This window comes from Miniopterus schreibersii (genome assembly GCF_964146895.1).
Source record: "Miniopterus schreibersii genome assembly, chromosome: 10".
In the NCBI taxonomy this organism is placed as follows: domain Eukaryota; kingdom Metazoa; phylum Chordata; class Mammalia; order Chiroptera; family Miniopteridae; genus Miniopterus; species Miniopterus schreibersii.
Window position 1 is genome coordinate 56,875,845 of NC_138110.1, and position 21,093 is coordinate 56,896,937.

General features: G+C 41.7%; 1 protein-coding gene across 1 annotated transcript in view; it reads right to left on the reverse strand.

Annotated features, from left to right (window-relative positions):
- The window catches only part of DHX35 (DEAH-box helicase 35), a 59,502-nt gene that overhangs the window by 22,220 nt on the left and 16,189 nt on the right, over nucleotides 1-21,093 (reverse strand). The window contains exons 6-14 of the mRNA XM_081148635.1: nucleotides 19,357-19,418; nucleotides 18,463-18,532; nucleotides 16,291-16,350; nucleotides 10,821-10,933; nucleotides 9,811-9,907; nucleotides 8,782-8,940; nucleotides 6,704-6,914; nucleotides 2,966-3,090; nucleotides 533-587 (exon numbers count right to left, since the gene is read on the reverse strand). Coding sequence (XP_081004761.1) covers nucleotides 533-587; nucleotides 2,966-3,090; nucleotides 6,704-6,914; nucleotides 8,782-8,940; nucleotides 9,811-9,907; nucleotides 10,821-10,933; nucleotides 16,291-16,350; nucleotides 18,463-18,532; nucleotides 19,357-19,418 — 952 coding nt within the window. The remainder of the gene's footprint in view (nucleotides 1-532; nucleotides 588-2,965; nucleotides 3,091-6,703; nucleotides 6,915-8,781; nucleotides 8,941-9,810; nucleotides 9,908-10,820; nucleotides 10,934-16,290; nucleotides 16,351-18,462; nucleotides 18,533-19,356; nucleotides 19,419-21,093) is intronic.

Consider the following 21,093-nt stretch of genomic DNA (forward strand, 5'->3'; position numbering starts at 1 on the left):
AGTGACAAGAGAAAAAATAAATTGAATTACTTAAAACTTTTGTACTGCAAATGATACCATCAAAAAAGTGAAGAGCCAACCCATAGAATGGGAGAAATATTTACAAATCATAGGCCTGGGAAGAAACGTGTACCCACAATATATAAAGAACTCATTCAACTCTATAATAAAAAGACAATACCCCAAAATTAAAAGTGGGCAAAATATTTAAATAGGCATTTCTCCAAAGAAGATATATAAGTAGCCAATAAGAATATGAAAAGGTGCTCAACATCATTAATCATTAGGGAAATGCAAATCAAAACCACAGGGTACCACTTCCTATGCACTGGGGTGACTATAATACAAGGCTTCTTGTAATTTTAACCCGTTCTTATTTCCATTGAGCTTAAGTATCCTTAAAAGGATTATTTATGTGGGGAGAACCAATCCCATTCCTGAAAAATACTAAGAATCCTAAAGTGGATACAACCTAACTAGTATCACATATTAGTAAACAGATCGGAAAGCACATAATAAGAGACAGGCATACCTCCCAGGGCATAGAGTAACTCCAACGCTTGAACCATCGACTGTGCTGGAGGGGGCTGTAAGAAATATAAAAATCCTCCTAAATTAATTTCTTCGGGTGACAGACCTAAAAATGTGACTATTTCCTGCTCAAATCCCTTCCTGCTCCACATACCCCATACTTCACCTGAACACACGCCTACTGCACTGGCATTTCCCTACGGCCGCATGTGACTTGGGATCCCATGCACCTGTTTTAACACAGCTGGAAGGACCGGGTTAGCATAGCTCTAGCTCTCTTCTCACTGTCTGGTTTTCTGTTTTCATTGTTTCTTGTACCACAGGAACTTCAGTAATTACTTGGCATAGCTGCATAGCATTTCAACAAGGTCACACATGGTCTATAAAATAAGCGGAGTTTTCTTACTACTGGGCAATTGAGTTGTTTTCTGCTCTCTGCTACTGTAATTAGCACTGCAAAATATACAAAATTATATGTACCTTGTGATTTCAATTGTGAAGAACACCATTTCAGGGGAAAATAACCAGAAGGGACTACATGAAGATGAATTTGTATGTATTTTCCTCATTTCTCAGTTGTCCAAAGTTTATGGTTTTCATTATTTATATTTTTTAATCTAATATAAATGATGCTATAAACATTTATACATGGACTGTTTTTGGCTTCTGAATTATTTTTTCAGGAGAAATTTCCCTGAGAACAAATGCAGGCATTTCTATGGCTCATAAAACAATGTCAGGAAGGCCTCCATGAGGACTGAAACAGGATGAAACACTTTCCCAAATGGGTCAGCTTTGGTTTTCATCATTTCTCCTTATGTTTGATCATTTAATTAGGTGAAAGTGGTACTTTACAGTTATTTTAATTTGCACTTCTCTCTTTTAGAAAAGCCAAACATGTCCAACATTAGTTTACTGTTTGTGCTGTTTCCTTTCCTTTACCTTTCTCTTCAGTGGATATTAGATTTATTCTGAACAGTGTGTGAAAACTCGGTAGCTATTGAGATGTTGACCCACCACCACTGCCATTGTATGTTTTCCCTTAATCTTAGATGTGGCTTTCTTGATAAGCTTTTCATTTGCATTTACTGTTCATCTTTTCTTTACAATTTCTTGTACTATACACCAATAAACAAAGGCTATACTTTCTCCATACTTACAGTAAACCCACAATTGTTTTCTTGAGGAGGGAGAGTGCTATTTTTCTATTTCTTCATTTGCCTAGTTTATCATGATATGTGTGACATTAGGGACTTCATTATCCAAAATCCAGACCTGCCACACTACTTACCAATACAGCTGGGATAGAACGACGAGTGAAAATGCAAGTCTTCAAATCATAAGAATTCAAGAAGTAAATATGAGCGCATATTTATTAACTAACTGACCTAGATATGAGCAAGTGTTTCATAAGCTCAAGCGTAACAGAAGCCAGAGAGGCAAAGACAGAAAGACTTTACTGTGGAAATGTTTAGAATGTCTGCACATTTAAAAAAATAATAAACTTGAAAACAGTAAAATACAAATAACTAGAAAAACTATTTGCAAGAAATGCTGCAAAGATTAATGTCTTTCCTAGTTAAAGGACACTTGAAAATCACTAATAAACACTAATTCTAACAGATAAATGGCTTCCCAATGCAAAAGTACAACATGGACAATAAACTTTATTTAAAAACTATCTTAAGAGAATCAAAATATAAGGTACAGATGGTATTTTTCCTACCTTCCTTTCTCCCTCCCTCCCACCATCAATCAAATTAGCGAACCTCTACAAGAAAGTACTATGATGTGATGGAGCACAATGAGTAGGACATTCCTGCGCTGCAGGAGTTTACACCTGTAAAGCAATGTGGCCATGTGTCAAGAACCTACAAGATGACTATGGCCCTCTGACCCGGTAATTTCACACCTGGAAGCCTGCCTTGGGAAACAAGCAGAAACTCAATCAGCCACAAGACCCTTCCCCACAGCTCCACCCAAGCCCTCTTGGCTCCCCCAACTGCGATATTCTCTCATGCAGGCCTACAAACATGCTCACCATCCTGGATCTCTCCACCCCTCCTGAGCTGATGAAATCCCACAAGTTTCACATCTCACCATAGGCACGACCAATGGGGCTGGGGGCCCTGCCTTGTCTCTCCCAGCACTGGGCACACTCACTGTAATTACCCACTACTTGTCTCTCTTCCCCAGCAGACAAGAACAGGAGTTCTGTCTGTTGGCCTGGCTATATTTCCCTAAACCCTGCACACAGCCTGGTGCAAAGCAGGTACACAACATAGGAGTTAAGTGGGGAAAAAAAATAAGAAAGGAAGGAAGGGAGGGAGGGAAGGAGGGAGGAAGGTGGGTGGTATGCACTATAACAATGTTCTGACATTGCTCTATGAGCACTGGAGCCTCTCTACGGCTGCAGACAGAAGGCAAGACTCACCGACATAAAGTGGAATCTGAGGACATTGTCAATTCCCAGTGCTTTCAGCTGCAGGATGACAGGTGCCAAGTTGCTCCGCTGCATCTCAGGAACAGTGGACTGAGGCAGCTTGTCAAAGGCTTCCTCTGAGGATAGGAAATCAGAACTGTTTGGGATCAAATGTGACAATCAAATGCAATCATTATGACAAATAGACAGTTTTCTTCTCTAACAAGAGGCTCTACGATTCTAGGATCAGATGTGTATATTACGATATAAAGTTATTCTATGTTTAAGAAAGACCATTCTACTTAAAAAATACTTTAGCAATTTAGATCTTTATAAACAATATATCTTTATGAAAGTTTGTGTTTTTATTTTAGGATTTTTTTTAATGTGTTTTTCATCAGCAAAATATTAAATCAAAGCAACAAGTTATCTGTTGAATTGCTACCGGGGTCCAGTTGCCTTTACCTTTGCTTGGGAGAGAGTAAACCAACGGCAAGAGCAACACAGACAAGCAAAGAAGAGTTTCAAAACAGTAACTAGGATAGAACAAATGACCAAATCTCATAAAGAGCAAAAACTGTCCAAATCTAACTTTTAAAATCAGTAAGCCAAGCACATGCCACACTCATAACCCAATGGCTGTCCCAAATAGCTTCATGAATGCCTACATGCCCTATCAGGAACAAAAGGCGACTTCTCACAGGAAAAAGCACAAGGCATAGAGGTGCCAAGATGGGCGGGCAGGAGAACAGGGAGGGAGGGAAAGAGACTTTGGGAGGCATTCTTATAAAAGCTAGACAGAAAGGGTGGGGGGAAGGAGGGAGAGAGATTAAAGCCATTTTGTAGATATGCAGAAAGTTTATGGATATAAAGAGAATGTTCCACCCATGAAACCCTCCCACATTAGTCAGCATTCTAACTGTGCACACCCTGCTTCACACGAGATGGCCCAGCCTCCATTTAGACCATTAAGCTGCAGTTAATTAGAGAAAAGCAACCAAAACAGCACTATCACTGAAGAACTTCGAAAAGGTCTTCTCTGAGAAAACAGAAAACCAATACTTTGTGGAGTGGCCGATACAAACTGCCAAATGCGTGGGCCTAACTGGAAGGTTCTGGATAACAGGCAACAGCAGGAAATTCCAAATGAGATACTGCGTTTGCATTTCAAGCATTTTGGGAATAGTTTTTCGGGAGGATAACCACATTTCCAAGTACACAGATGACCAAGGGAGAAGCAAAGCTATCAGAGAAGAGGACAGCCCCACTGAGAAGACGCTAGGAGGAAGGAAGTGCTTCCTAAGAGTTCAGCCACACTTAATGAAGACCCACTGAGGACTTGAGTGAATGAAGCACTGGGCCAGGAGCTGTTGGAACCACAGGCCAATGGCTTTGAGAAGCTTCAGTGATATGAAAGGGCCTGGGACAAGACCAGGAACAGTGACCTCTGAGACCAGGTCCCAATGAATGGTCCTCCCAAAAGGAAAGGGAGGCTTAGGGAAGAAAGAAGCATAGACACTGGAAGAAGACACCTTGCTTTATTAGGGAGGTGCCATCTGAGAGAGGATTTGAAAGATACAGAGAATGTGTTGGACAGAGGAAACAGCTCAAGGAAAGGTATCACAGGAATGAGAGGTGGGTGTGGGAAAACAGAAGGTATGTCCAGGAAGACTGCAGTTCAGCTGTGATGCAGCCTAGGGGAGGTGTAGGTGGACTGCAGAAGATAAGCTGAGAAAAAGCCATGGAAGGTTCTGAGAAACTCTTAAGGGTTTGAGCAGGGAGCACCATGCTCAAAGCTGTGCTCTCTGAAAGTTCATCCAGAAATAGGTTAGCCAAGAAAGCCTAGAGGCTGGATTGAATGCACCTCATTACTGTTGATGGGCCCTCCCCAACTCCACCTCCACTAAGACTGCTCATGCTAAGGAAACCAAACATACCTGCCTATCTTTAGTCTGCACTCTATTTGATTTCTTCGGAACATGAGATGATGCTAGCCATTTCCTCTTTAAAAATAGCTTAAGTTCCTCAAAAAGTTAAGACAGAGACTACATGACCCCACAATTCCACTCCCAAAAGAACTAAAAATATGTACTCAAACAAGTGCATGTACACACATGTTCATAGGAGCAATTATTCACAATAGCCAAAAGGTGGAAACAACCATCAACTGCTGAATGTATAAATGAAATGGTGGTGTAAATGTGGTGTATCCACACAGTGGAATATTATTCAGCCATAAAAAAGAATAAAGTACTGATACAACACAGATGAGCCTGGAAAACATTATGCTAAATGAAAAAAGCTAGACACGAAAGGTCACATATTGTATGATCCCATTTATATGAAATAGCCAACAGATAAATCCACTGAGACAGAACAAAGATTGGTAGTTGCCAGGGCTGGGGGCAGGAAAGAATGGAGAGAAACAACTTAATGAGTAAGAGCTTTTACTTTTAAGAGATGGAAATGTTTTGAAACTAGACAGAGGTGGTGGTTGCACACTGTGAACGTAATAAATGCCACTGAACTGTTTAATTTAAAACAGTTAATTTTACATTATGTAAATATCACCTAAAAAAAATTTTTAAGTAGCTTGAAACTTTCTCCGCCCCCCTGAACTTCAGGATGCCTTTTACTGCCTCTTTCCACTCTCAACATTCCTTCTTAGTGCCTTCAGTGGTGGCAGGCCCTACACCTCCCACCTCAGGTTCTGCCTTTCCCTCCCTCCCCTGAATACTCCTTACCCTCTTCCTCCCCACCACATACTTGTGCATTCCATGCCCTCTCCCCCGTGTACTGAAATCTAATCTCCACTGCTATCCCTTTATCTGGATAACTACTGGGCTGCCAATAAGATCAGGCTCAAATACTCAATTGCAAAATCCTCCCCAACAGGATAACTCCCTGCTCTCTGCTTTCAAGGCTCATTCCTTTATGGCAACCCTATCACACCACAATATGTCAATCTACTTGTAGGTCTGCCTCCATCACCAAGCTGTCAGTGATCACATGTGGCCAAAGACCATGTCTCACCCAGCCCTAGATCTCCAAACCCTGGCACCGTGCCTGGCTCTGTAAACATTTGCTAAAAGAAACATTGATGTCAAGGACTGAACAAGGGCAATAGTAACCAGAAAAGAGAGAAAATTGATAAAAACCCCGGATCTGGTGACTGCAGATGGATACTGGACAAAGGAGAGAAATAAAAATGATATGAAAATCAAGTCTGGATACGTGAGAGAAATCTTAGTATAATCCCTCACACAAGAGAAGTTCAGAGAGAGAAAGAACAGCTCTGGGACATCACTATCTGTAGGTAAGGCTGTCTTCGAGCTGAAGAGAAGGCTCCTTCAGGGCCAGAAGAGTCTTGATGATATTTATTTTGCTCCTTTAGAGCCTAGTATAGTGCACAGCACAGAGCAGGAGCTGACCATTTGCTTTCTATCAGATAGATCTTGCCATTTTAGCTCTGCAAAGATGCTCTGACCAGAGGTAAAGATGGGACCCAATGAGGGGCCCCACAGGATTCAGGGATCCCAGAACAAGAAAACAGCGCAACAGGCCAATAGGGAGCAGTAGCAAAGAAGTGCTACATTTAGAGTAAGGAAGGTGGTGGGGGCCAGGTTACTGAGGGATGTGAGGGAAGGCTGGATTTTATGTTAAGTCACGCTCACTGAGGGTAAATATAATACTCTCCAACGCCCAGGCTGACTGAAGAAATCTAAAACCCTTAAAGAAAGCCACACTAACCTGTATAAAGGCGATAACATTTTCCCGAGCGGCTGCGGCCACCACGTCCTGCTCGCTGGTTGGCTGATGCCTGGGACACTGGGACCACCACCAAGCATTCAATAGCTGTCCTGGGATTGTAGGCTCGGATTTTCATGAAACCACAGTCGATCACATATACAATCCCGCTGATTGTAATGGAGGTTTCTGCTACATTGGTGGCCACTATCACCTAAATTCCCCACAGAACAAAGAGTAGGAATAAAAGTTATTTGGTTCTTTCCACTTTTAATAAACTAGTATTCAGTATGGTATACTGCAAAGAGCATGAGTTTTAGGGTTGGGGTGCCCTGGGTTTGAATTCTCCCAGAGCATGTGATTTTGGACAAGTTAGTTAGCCTCCTGAGCATGATTATTCATCAACATAATCTTCACCTCATCCCAGGGTTGGGGAAGGGATTAAATATGAAACATGCATAAAGTGATTAGAGCCTGCTACTTGGCCCAGAGTAAATAGTCAACAAATGTTAGTTTTTGCCTTTTGCACAACTAAGGTAAATCATCCCCCTGTGCATGTATACCCATTTTTCCACCCCCATTCTAGCTGTTTTCTGAGTGTTTGTGCTTTGCCAGGCACTGTGCACGGTGCTGGGGATGTATGATGAACAAGAAAGAGAAGACCCCTGTGCCCCGAGTCTAGTGTGAGTGTCTGGGTGAAGGGGTAATGGACATAAAAAGGTAGATAATTGCAGAGAGTGACAGGCACTATTAAGAAAATACAACAGAGTAAGGATATAACATTACGTAGTATTTAAGGTGTTGATTATATATTATAAGATGCGGTGTGCTACTTTAGACTGGATGGCCAGGGAAAGCCTCTCTAAGCAATGATTCTGAGCTGAGACCTGAGCAACAAGCAGCAGCCAGCCCTATGGAGATCCAGGCAGAAGAAAGAGTTGAAAGAAAGGAGAAACAGCCAGTGCAGCCAGAGCCTGGAGTAAGTACAAGATGAGGCCGGAGGGAGGCAGGGACAGATCAGGCACAGCCTCTGGGCCACCGGGAGCTGTTAAGCATTTTATTCAAAGAGCACGGGAGCTGCCCCTGGAGGATCTGAAGCAGCAGGGGACATGTATAGATGGCACTTAGAACTTTTTTAAGGTACTTTTACATCTATCATTTCATAAAAATCTTCCTACCATTTTTATATAGTAGACATGTAAGGTTTTATGCCATAAAATCATCTACCTAAAAGTCATTATTATTTATGTTTTACAGCTGCAAAAACCTGGCCTTGAGGTCGAGTAATTCATCCCAGAGCACAGAGTAACTCAGGCAAGGAGCCAAGGCCTCCTGACTGGTTGGCCATAGCTCCCGTTTTACTGGGCAGACTCGAGTTGCTCCATCCCAGTGGCCAGCAGGCTGAGCACCCTCTTCCAAATGGTCCGAACTGGGAGTGGAATGTATTCTCTGCTAATAAATAGCTACTACAAGCCAACTTCAGGCCGGTTCAGGGTCTTCTCACCCAATGGAAGGGAAAGCAGAGTAGGCCCAGGGGGACGGTGAGCAGGGCACAGACTGGCGACCTGCTGGCTCCTTCAAACCAATGCCTCCCACCACACCCTGCCCCACCCCAATTTCAATGCTTAATATTTTTAAGCCACACCTTGAACTAATTAACTTAAACCTGGCTCTACAGGCAAAATGATGCTTCAAACAAATGGCTCAGGAACCACTTGTAGTAATAGATCTATTGTTCCCTACTGATCACAATTCACCAACATGGACCTGCAAGCCAAGGCAGTACTATTACAGAGAAATATCAGGCAGACAGAAACGAGATAAGGAGGCACCAGCTCTGATAATTAATGTCAGAGTGCCCATTCGGTGGGGCAAGTTCAGAAGTCCTTGCAACACACTATTGTGTGCTTTTTGATCTACTGCACAGAAACATGGACCTAAAATTCTTAAAGGAACCTGCCTGTATAGCAAGTTTCACTTCAATCTAAAATATATATATCTATCTTTCCCATGCACAGCAAAGGGGCCCCCAAATGATTATAGATGTCTGCAAACACCCTTGGTCATCGGGTTAGTCTCACCTTTCGGACACTGCGTGACACCCTTTCAAACACTTTCATTTGCTCAAAGGAAGGCAGTCCTGCATACATGGGGAGAACCCGGAGGTGTCTCTTCATCCCAGTCCGACCTAGTGCCCGAGCCTGCTCAATCAGCATAGACACGACAGTTTCTACCTCTTCCTAAAAACATCAAACCAAGAACCAAAGAAACTAAAATAAATGTGAAGTTGAAGCACGTCACTTTGTCATATGGAAGACTATGGAAGTGGGGATCAGGATTTTAACTGTGGTCAGATTCATGTCTTCCAGGGTGATCACATTCCACTCTGGGTGGTATTTAAGCAAATGCTACCCAACAATGGTGCTTGTGGGGTGAAAATCTGCAACTGTCAGATTAATTACAGAAATCTGTACTATCTCCAGTAAATAGAAGAGCTCCTAATAAACAAAAGCAATGATTATTTAACTCAAATTTTAGGTACTGTGACAAACAAAGCAATGCAAACATATGAACAAGTTGTGGCAGATAAAATCACTATACTCATTTCCAAGAAATGATGACTGAACTGTGGAAAATGCTCAACAGTGGAAAAGATTCTAGCTGGAGGATAGTTCTGAACAGTTACAACCCTGAGTGAGCACTTGGGTTTGTTCAGCTGTCTTTCTAGTGATGTGCCCACTTAGCACCACCAGAAGCTGCAAAGGTGTCACTGGGAAAGAAGCCTGCAGCAGCAACATGCATGCGCAAAATGCGCCTGATACAATATTCAAGTAAACAGCTTATTGAATGAAATATGTAATATACTTTGGAATCAGCTAATAAATTTCAAAAACATTTGGCCCTCTGTAGACAGGACAGGAGCCAACAACTCTCTGACTATGTAGTTAGTAAATGAATGACATCAAACCAATTTTTTTTTGTAATTACATAACCACAAAATACAATAAAACATGAAATAAACGGCTGAGCAAAGTAACAGGCCTCTGTATTAATTTTGGTGCTGCCTTAACATGTCTGTTCATTACAGAAAAAAGGTCCAATGGAATTACCTGGCCAGTAAGAAACGCTAGTATGTCTCCATCTCCCTCTGTCTGGTGAATTTTCATCACGGTTTCTACAGTTGATTTGATATAATCTGGAACAGGACTGAAAAGATATATGGGCGAAAATCATCACTAAAATATACACACTAGTTATAGATCCATAACCCTGGTAATCTGGCAGCAGAATCTCAGGAAAGTTAGTTTGGGCCTACCCAGCAATAATCAATATATGAATAAATAAAATAAGTATTCACTTTTTTCCTTTGTTTAAATGCAGCATTTAAAAATAATTCATAATTACATGTCAACTATGAATTTTTTTTTTTGCTTTATTTGCAAAGAAATAAAAATAGTAAACCCATGCAAATTGATGTGCTATCTTTAGCATGCAAAGATGTCTGGCCAGTGAAAAGAGAGAGCTGTTCCCAGTGCTAAATCCCACACTCTCTCCATTTTCCCTCCTGACACTGGTTGCATGTCTGAGAGGGGTGGACAGAGCTGATGGGTGCACTGTACAACCAGAAAGACTGAGAAGTCAAGCCCACGATTCTGTGGATTTATCAGCAACTGCCTTTACTTTGTCTGTCCAGTGTAGGAATTAGGATGATTCCCTTCCTATCCAAGGGGGCTGCTCCCAAAAATGTCAACCAGGCATTCTTGCTGGGATGTAGAGAGCTGAGAACCAAATGATTCAAACTGCCAATACACCCCCACTGACCACAGTCTCCTAAACCAGTTCTAAAAACCATTAAGCTGTCCTTCCCCCGCCTTGCTCTTTCCTACTGAGCTACTGACCAGATTCATAGAAACTTGTACATCAGTGTCCAGAGTTTAAACTAAATTTGGCAGTGATACTGAGCAGGGTTCCAGAACATCCTTTCAATGACAGGAGACAGAGCCTAGCCCTCCTTACCAGCCTGGCATCTCGCCCCTGGAAGACATGCAGTTGCTTCCCATTCCACAATACAGGTCTAGCTTTCTAACCACCGTCCTTAAACATGCAAGTATCATCAAACCTTTGCAGATAAAAGATATCCACAGGAAATGTTCGCCCTTCCACTGTAAGGATCACACACGTATCCCTGGTTGGGTCACTGGTTTCATTTTGATTAAAGAAATCCCGAAATTTCTAAAACAAAAAAAATCAATTCTTCATTCCTCTAAAAAAATTTTTTAAAAATACTTCATAGTAAGTCATAGAAAGAAAACAAAACAAAAAATAATACAGAGCACAGAGTTGGTAGTAGGAATTGGATACATACAATATAGACTATGGGTTGCAAAACAGTTATTAAAAACCATATTTTTATTTTTGCAATATTGACGGATCGCATTTCAATGACAGACTCTTTACTAAGGTTTGATAAAAATAATAAAGGTAAGATTTCAAAACTATATTCACTGATATATCTGAATTAACATGTAGCTCTGGTATTATTTATCTTATCCTATCCCCTATATTTTATTTAACCGAAAATTAGGTCAAGAGGTGTGATTCAAGTAACATACAGGCTAAAGCAGGCTGCTGTGTAGTTCTAATCTGGAAAGCAGAGATCTGATTCACACAAGGTTATCAATTTATAAAAGAAACTTGTACTCCTAGGAACAGCAGGTATATTCCTGGTACCATAGTTACAGATATATATATACTATAACTTTCCTGGTAGATTTCAGGCTATTTCATGGCAGGGACAGTGTCTTCTCCACGTTTATACGCCCTACAGGAGTTAGCTGGACACTCTGCATGGAAGGTCATCAATTAGACGCTTCTCCCACACTGAGGAACTGCATCACATTCAAAATGAATGGGCTTGGGGGAGTGCTTCTAAAAGAGTCAACTGGACTTAACTACAAAATGTGGGATACTATACGTTACCCTCAAAGTTGTTTGAGAAGAGTAAGCACAGACATACAAGTGCCTCGTGCCAACAAAAGAACTGCACTGTGCTCTGAGGAGCCATGTGGCACCACTCTTCTCTTTCCTTTTAGGAACATCCCCTCTGAATAGCTTCGGCCTTTCTGTGTCCTGTGACATACACAGCACAGGCACGCTAGAAGGGATGCACAAACAAGTGAGAAGAGACACCCCCGATGCCCCAAAAGAGTGAATAATCAGGGGGTGGGCGGGTGGACGTGCAAAGAACCAATCATAACACAAACTGAGGCAGAACGACTAAGTGACCAGAAAAGAGCTGCAAGTTTCAACTGGAGAGAATGAGAGGTCAATGACCAGCTCTTCGGGAAGACAGCCTGGAGGTGGCAGTCATCCCTTCCCAGAATGAGAGCAAAGTGCAGACTAAGATGTAAAGGGGCCCCAGACAGAGGACAAGGTCCAAGGTCTAGGGAAGGCCAGCTTCGGCTCAGAGTTAGCACTATTGTCTACAAAATGAACATAATGCTATTTACCCTGCAAGACTGTTGTGTGCTTCAAATACGGCATGACTAGAATGAGTACACAGTAAGTGACTCTGTTATCACTCTAAAGGGGCCCCAAATGTCATGCTGCACAGGCACTTTATTAGATGGGCAAGATAAGGGCAGTGAGGATGGGCATACTGTCAGACCTGTGCTCTGCATGCCTGACTCGTGGTCACTTTGGAGAAGGGCAGGTGTGATAAGAGACTGGAGGCCAGCAGATTAAGGAAGGTATTGTAATAGCTCAGAGGAGAGGGAATGAAAGCCTGAACTCGGGCAGGGTGGTGTGAAAGCAAAGAATTCCAGAGGTAATGACTGATAGGACCTGGCAATCCAGGAGTGTACGCACATGCCCGGGCAAGCTGGGGAGGCTGAAATTACTTCTTACTCAATCATGTCCCTGAGCAATGGAAGTCCTGAGCCTGAATGATTATGACAATAAGAAAGGGACTGAAGCAGAGAGTCACAGGTCTATGAGTTTCAGTGGTCTCACAGCTCAGGCTAGAGCACAGTCAAGTTTGCCTCAAGCACAAAGGAGGTGGGCAGCCTGGAGGAGGAAGAGCAGCCAGCAAAGCAGCCTGAGGGGAAGCCATCAGGGAGGCAGGAGAGAGGGATGACGGCGTACTTCAGTGGAGGAAGGTTTTAGGAAGGGCTTGAGAGGCAGGCTTTTTGGAACAAAATGGCAAACAGAACAGGGAGAAAGTTGATGCCTTAACCACATTGCCGGAGTGGACAGCTACCCCTAGCTGCTCAGGAGTAGGTGTGTTGGGGAGTAACTCTTTCAAGAAATAAAATTCAGTGTTAACTGAGAAGGCACAAGATCTTAATCCTTAAGATCTTTGTCTTTTATCTTTATTTGGAAATATAAAATACAAACAGAAAATTACAGGCTAGAAAGCAAATAAATATAGCATCAACAGTGTATACATTTTGAGACAGAATGAAGGAAAAGGAAGAGTGAAATGAGTTCTACGCACCTGGAAAAGGAGAGAGTTTGAGTCAGGTCTGAAAGAGGAGGGGTCACACTGGCATGGACACACGGTAAGGAACATAAAATGATATAAAGGAAGAGGAGAGCCTATGAAGTGGAATGAAAATGATGTGGACATCACTGGGTTGTCTTCCCAGTTTGCCATAGCTTCTTTCCCTGACGCACATGAGTGGGCTTATAGCAGCCACGTCCACACAGCATGTCCACCCTGGGCCAAGAGGCCTTGGCCCATGCAGACTGGTCCCAAGTGGGTATCTGACCCCAGCTGCCCCCACATTCCTCCTGCAGGAATCTGGAAAGGGAAACTAGTCTTTTCCCAAGTAGCTGGATCTGTGACAAAAAACTGTGGGAGTTGTCAGCAATTCTATCTTTATGCCACGCAGATAGAAGCAAATAAAAGAAAAACAACAGCATGTGATACAATGGTCAAGAAACACTTCGTAATTCTACCTGATCATGTTTTCCGTAACTGCTTGCTTAATTAGGCTTATATTAACAAAGCAGCTAAACCAATCAAGGCAACTATGTGACCAGCCCCGTCACACTCTGCTTGCCTCTGCTTCCCAGGCGCAGTCATTAGTGTCTTCACTTGCCTGCTGAACCACCTGGGGCCCTAAGCAACAGCAGAGCAGGTGGCATCTATCCCTCCAGGCAGTGGGGCTTGGAATTAGTCTGTGACCCACAGATCCAGCAGCTGGGGACCAGGGATGAGTTCTGACACCCCTGGACCTCTCTGTCAAATGCTCCCTGAACCACACCTTTCCCCGCTCCCACACCCACGCCTACTCTTCCTCCCTCGCCCTCGTCAGCTCACTCCATTCCTCTTCCTCACTCTCTTACTTTCACATGGGAACTCATAAACCATGCCCCACATACACTCACATTCACCCAGCCCACACCCTCACTCCCACAGAACTGACTCTCCCCCACAAGTCCTCCCCTCATACACACAGAGACTTCACCTACCCCCCAAACACTGGGTGAGGAAGGGAAGGAAAGGTGTATGATCCTAGCCCATCAAAGGCCCAGCTGAACAATGCCAAGATTCAGGGATGCCTGCATCATGGCATTCCCATGTGTGACAAATTTCTTACATTTATTCCATTTTCCCACTTAAAAAAATTACTTCCAGAAAGTCTACCTCTATCAACTACTATAGGCAGAACTGAAAAAAGCTATTTTTTAAAAATCTCCCTTCCTCTCTCTCTCTATAAAATCAATAAAAACGTAATTTTTTAAAAAAATCTCTATGTCACACCAAAAGACTACAAAAGCAATTATAAGCAATAAATATTATTAAACAGTCATTCTAAGAGAAGACTTGGACATTACCATTTTCAAACATAATAAAAACTGTTGGGAATGCTTTTTAAAAGAGGGAGGGTAATGAAGGTAAGACATAAAATAGAGATGTTTTGTGTAACTTAGCCATGGAGAAGGGAACAGGAGAAGTCAGGTAGAGTCTTCGAAATAGCATTCCAGCAGGTATCATGGCTGAAGGGCATGAGAATTCATTAAAGAGGGCAACCAAGGAGCTCGGACCCAGAATACCATGGGCAGATGCAAGACCTCAGACTCCTATGGCCTATGAGAAGGCCTGCAAGCAGTCTGGGTCCTGAAGCCACAGCAAGACCAGGAGCCAGGAGCCAGACCCTTTTCATATCTCAACTGGATTATAAAACTGACCTCTTGACTGCTATTTCCATATCTCTCATCTCTTCTACACAGCACCAAAGTGATCTTTCTAGAACCAAATATGATCAAGTCACATACCTCACCCTCTCCCAAGGCTCCCGACCAGGTGCTAGACGGAGTTCCTCCTTTGGTTGGCTTATAAGGCCTTCCGTCATCTGACCCCTACCAACCTTTCCATTTTAATCTCCTATTCAATCGAAATTCATTTAACCCACAGTGCCTACTTTATGCCAGTCACTGTTGAAGACAAAGTCCCAGTCTTCAGGGAGCTTACTTTTCATAATGGGAGACCCACAGTAAACGATGGGAGACACACAATAAACAGACACTTGGATATGCACATAACGTTAGGTAGTGGTAAGTGCTAAGCAGAAAAAAATAAGCAGAATGAGAAGATGGACAGCAACAGGGGCACTACTGTAGACAGAGTGGTCAAGAAAGGCCTCTCTGAGAAGGTAATACCTGATCAAGACTGGAATGAAATGAGGATAGAGGCCGGAGAACATCTGAGGGAAGAATGGTCTAGAAAGAGGGACCCTCCCAGAGCAGAAGCATGCTTGGATTCTTCCAAGGAGCAGCAAGGGGACCAGTGGGGCTGGAGTATAAGGAACACCAGAAAAAGTGGAAGTCAGAGGCAGATCACCCGGTGCCGGGCCCTATGGGTAAGACTCCCACCTTACATTTGACTCTCAGCCACATGCACACATGGTTTCACACCCTGTGCTCTGTGACACTCAGGATGCCCTTCCCCATCCCTGCCCATCTGACAAACTTCTGTGCATCTTTCAAATCTAACTGGATGTCCCTCCTCTGGGAAAGCTTCTGGACACCCTCAAGCCAACTGGAGTTAGGAACTCCCTCCTTGGCTGTCTTAGCAAACTGTAAACACCTATTTATCTTATATATATTACAAGTGGTCAAAATTATTTGTTGAGGTGAACTTCTGTTTGAACTAAAATATTAGTTATTACGAGAGAATAATAACATAAATTTAGCCATAAAAAATTATAATATGAAAATTATATGTACAGGAAAAACTTCAATTGTACAAAAATTCTAAATGTAAATGCTATAGTCATAAATAAATGCAAAAAGATAGCCTTGTTCTTAAAAAATAAAAAGCTGCCTATGAGAGGAGAAACACAGTATGCAGAGAAACAAGACAAGTAGGTATTATGAACTCAATTAATTACAGGTTGATTTCCACCCACAGGCTGCAAAGGAGTATCCTCTGATCCTCTGGAATCTAGGTCATCAGATGGCCCCATAAGGGAGGTAGGCCATTCTGCCAAAGATAAGCTCTTGCTAGAGGTAACTTTCCACAGACATGGCCAACGATTCCAGTGTTTACAGGAGGACAGGGGAGAGAAGGGAAATGTTCTTACCTCTGCATCCAGAGTGGCTGAAGCCACAATCAATCGAAGATCCCCTCGCTTTTTCTGAATCTAAAAAAGAGGCATCATGAAACAATGATAACCATAAAATTTATGGATGAAATTTGATATCTGAAATTCATAATAATTTAGTGTGTGTATTTTTTGGGGTAAGGAGGAGCTTACAGGTTAAACAAGACTGACCACAAACTGATAATTATTAAAATCACAGGTTAAAATAGAGTTTATCATCATTCTATTCTTTCCAACTATATAAATGTATAAAATTTTCCAAAATAAAGAGCTAAAAAAATTGTATAGAAAGTATAAAGGAGCTTCAAGACTTGAATGTGAATCTCCTGAAAGTAAAACCATTTTTCCTGACATCTGGGTCCCTGGATAGTCAGAATCTATGTATACAGGGTCAGGCAAAAGTAAGTTTATAGTTGTGAGTACAAAAAACATAGAAGTTTATTTTTGTATTATTTATTAATTACTGTATTATTTTCCATATGAACAACTATAAACCTACTTTTGCCCTGTATATAAAGTATAAAAAAGTACTTCAAAAGCAAAAAAATAATAAACAGTAACACCAAGACATAAATGTGGGTAAAAGATATTAACAGTTATCAGAAGAAATGGATGATCAACAGGCATAGGAGAAATGCTAAAATAAACTACAGCAAACATATATAATAACAATGAGGTTCTTTTTTCACCTACCACATTGGCAAGAATATATTTTTTAAGGCTAATATTTAGTGTTGGCAAACATTCAGTGAAACAAACCTCATCATATTGTTCCTAAGAAGGTAATATAGGATAAGCTCTCATAAATATCAAAAAGTCTAAATCTTTGGCCAAGGAATAAAATAATAATGAAAATAACAATAGCAGCTAATACTGAGTTCTGTACTATCCCAGGGTCCCTGAGTATGGCTGTGCAGTGTGCGCACCGCACAAAGATGCCTGCCTAAGGAGGCCGGGGCATCTGAAATCCACCCCACCCTGCCCCTCCCCTCACCTAGGGGACATCCTCCCAGTGGGGGCATCTTTTTCTAACTTGCTCAAAGGTAACTCACAGTCTATTTGTGACCCTGGGCCAGGTGCCATCCTAAGAATTTTACACTGTCTAGTTAAGCCTCACAACAAATTATGATATAGAGCAGCTCTGCGGATGAGAACTCTCCTCAGTATGGAGAGGTTCTATCCCAAGCAGTAACCACTCAGCACATGTGGCTACGGAGCCCTTGAAATATAGCCAGTGTGACTGAGGCACTGAATTTTTTATTTTATTCTATTTTAGCCAATTTAAATCTAAAGTGGTTAGTGGCTACCACATAACACATAGGAAAGTGTACCAGCGCACATACAGACACTTCTATTATGCCCATTTTAGGGATGAGTAAGCTCGGCAGTCAGAATGTGAACCCAGGCAGTCTGACCCAGGTCGAAGCTCTTAATCACTCTGTTCTACCACCTCTTTCTAGAATCCTGTGACAGGGAATCTATCCAAAGAAAACAATCAGAAAATATGAGAAAAAACAATCAGGAAGGGGAAGAGGATAGAGGTAAGGCTGAAACAAGACTGACCACGAGTTATAATTACTGAAGCCAGATGATGGGCACATGGGGGTCATTAAACCTTCTCTTTATTCTGGGGAATATTTGAAACTTTCTATAACAAAAAAGTTTAAAAAAATAAAAAGAAACAGAAATGCAACAGATTTAATTACAAGGGTGCTCACTGTGACATTTAAAATACTTCAAATTTGGAAGCATATAAATGCCTAACAGTAGGAGGAAAATCAAATACTTTATGGTAGAGATGTGGTTATATGACCATTAAAAATAACATCTTTAAAGAATACTTAATGACACAAAACTGGTCTTGATGTAACGTTAAGAGAAATACGCAAAATACAAATCAGCACATACAATCCAATCCCTATTATGCCAAAACAGGTGTACGCACACAAACGAACACAGAAAAAAGAGAAGAAAACATAACATTCCACCAGTGATTTTCTCTGAATGGGTAGGATTAGGATTACGGATGATGATTTAAAGTTTTCTCCTTCATATTTTGTTGCATTTTCCAAATTGCTACAACTACTTTCCTAATCAGGCACCAAAACAAAACAAAAACATAAAAACAGAAGTCTGACAGCGAAGTCATACCTTTTTCAGCAAGCCAATGGCAATGTCTGTGTACAAAGTCCTCTCATGGGCCTCATCCAGCATGATGGCGCTGAGAACCAGAAGGAAGAGCTCTGTGAGCATCTGGACAACCCCCACCCCCGCATGGCCCCATCCAGGTCATCGAAGGGACGTCTGGGTATTCAGCCCCCATGCAACCACCTTGTATCAAAATAAAGCCAGTAACTCCTCTCTGACAAGGAGGTAACTCTTAAGCTAATAAAAATGGTGACATCAACATTTCCTGGTGAAGAAAATGGTGTCTCTATTGCTTATCTTCAAAGAGTTTTACCACTCACACGGGATTCCAATGAGATCTAATACCTGATTGTAAGTTATAATATAACATATAACCCCACAGAGCACATAAGAACTGGAACAAGGCCAACCACTTAAAGACTGCTAAGGTGCAGAAAATAACACCAAGAGGCATGGCTGTGTTGCATGTGTACCAGGGAGTCAAATGTGACATCCTTTCCGAAAATACCAAAGCCTGGAGAGGACAATTGTAATGCCTTGAGTGATAAACAAAGACACGCAAGAACGGAGATCAAAGTGTAATTATTTTGGAGTCTGAGCATTACATGCAACAAAACTCTCCCAAGTTTTGTGCTGAGACTCTGCAATCCTGGGATATAACAGAGGCAAGATAAAAAGGAGAAGTCCACAGACTGTTCAAATAACATCAGGTATTTTAAGTTGCCCTTTTCTGACTGTCGGTAAATTCTGAGAAAAACATCAAGGTTCTAAACAGCCAAGGTAAGGACAGCTAAACACGGACCTGAACCTCAGCTGCTAACACAACTGCTTTTCAATCTACCTGTGGACTGTACATTTGAAGCTTTAGGATAGTTATCACAGGAAAAAAACATTTACCTATATTTTGTTAACAAAGGATCAACCATCATTTCCCTCACCAACATTCCATCAGTCAGAAACTAAAAAACAAAAACACAAAAATTTTTAAAGTATTTCTTTTATACTGTATATTAATGATTTTTTCTAAAAAGTTCAAGTTTGACTAAACAATCTCTTTACCAGCAAGTGTACAAGACAATTCCCATAAAAAACAATGAGGAAATGCCCAACATTTTAGTTATCAAGCGATGAAACTGCTCACAAACAAGACTTCAAACATGAGATCTCCAGCTGGGGTCCAGAATTCTTTTAGCTGAATATCACCTGCATTTATTAGCTGTACATCAGCAGAGCCTCACTTCCTCTGGGCCTGCACCACTGGTACTGCTGAGCAGGCAGTGAAGACAAACCTGTGTCTGTCCAAGGGAATACCATGAGTATAAGATAACTCTTTATTTTTATTTTTTTTTAAATATATCTTGATTCCAGAGAGAGGAAAGGAAAGGGAGAGAGAGAGAGATAGAAACATCAATGATGAGAGATTCATTGATCGAGCCCACAACCCGGGCATGTGCCCTGACCGGGAATCGAACCCTGATCGCCTGGATCCTAGGTCGACGCTCAACCGCTGAGCCATGCCGGGCCGGGCTAAGATAACTCTTTAAAATGTCCCCCAAAAAGGGGACATCTGTAATACTTTCAAAAATTAAGATAAATTTAATAAATAAATAAATAAAATATCCCCAAAACTATGGACTTGCAGCTCTTGAGGTGATTAACCTCAACTTCACCGGATATTATTTTAGGGAGGCCGAAAAGGACTGTATTTAAGAGTGTGGGCTATGGTGTCAGGCTGCTGGGAGTTCAGATCTTAGCTCTACCTCTTACTAGCTATGTGAACCTTGGGCAAGTTACTTACCCTCTCTGAGCCTGATTCCTCATTTGTAAAATGGAAATAATAAAAAAGTATCTACCTCAGAGGGTTACTGTGAGAATTAAGTGAGATAGCACATGTAAAGTGTTTAGCACAGGACCCAGGACATAGACAGCATTCAAGAAAGTCAGCTATTGCCCGGCTGGGCGTGGCTCAGTGGTTGAGTGTCGGCCTAGGATCCAGGAGATCATGGTTCAATTCCCTGTCCGGGCACATGCCCGGGTTACGGGCTCAATCCCCAGTTGGGGGCATGCAGGAGGCAGCTGATCAATGACTCTCTCATCACTGATGTTTCTATCTCTCTCCCTCCCTCTCCCTTCCTCTCTCTGAAATCAATAAAGATATATTTTAAAAAAAAAAAGAAAGTCGGCTATTATCATTTAGGATTAATGAATGCTTATAAAATGTTTTAGAAATATGCAACAAGAATGAGATATTGTTACTCTCACCCAAAAACAGTTCAGCACTTTGACAAGGCTCAACATCTCCCTCACATGCTGTTTCTTCGTGTTTTTGCTTTTTGTTTATAAGAGCAGGATGCATTCCCATAATTTTTTTCTTGGAACTGGTACCAGCTGCCACATAGACACACTGGAGTGAAACTAAGACTCTGCCACTAATGACAGGCTACCAGTTAAGAAATGAGTGCCTTGAAATTACGACCAAATGGAAAAAAAAGCTTTTCATGAAAGATTTAAAAACAATAATTTGGTTATATAATCCACTGAAATTTATCTAAAAATTAGCTAAATATATTTAATGGTACAGAAGAATATTCCCTTTACCTAGTAAAACAAATGTAAAGGTAACAAAATACAGAA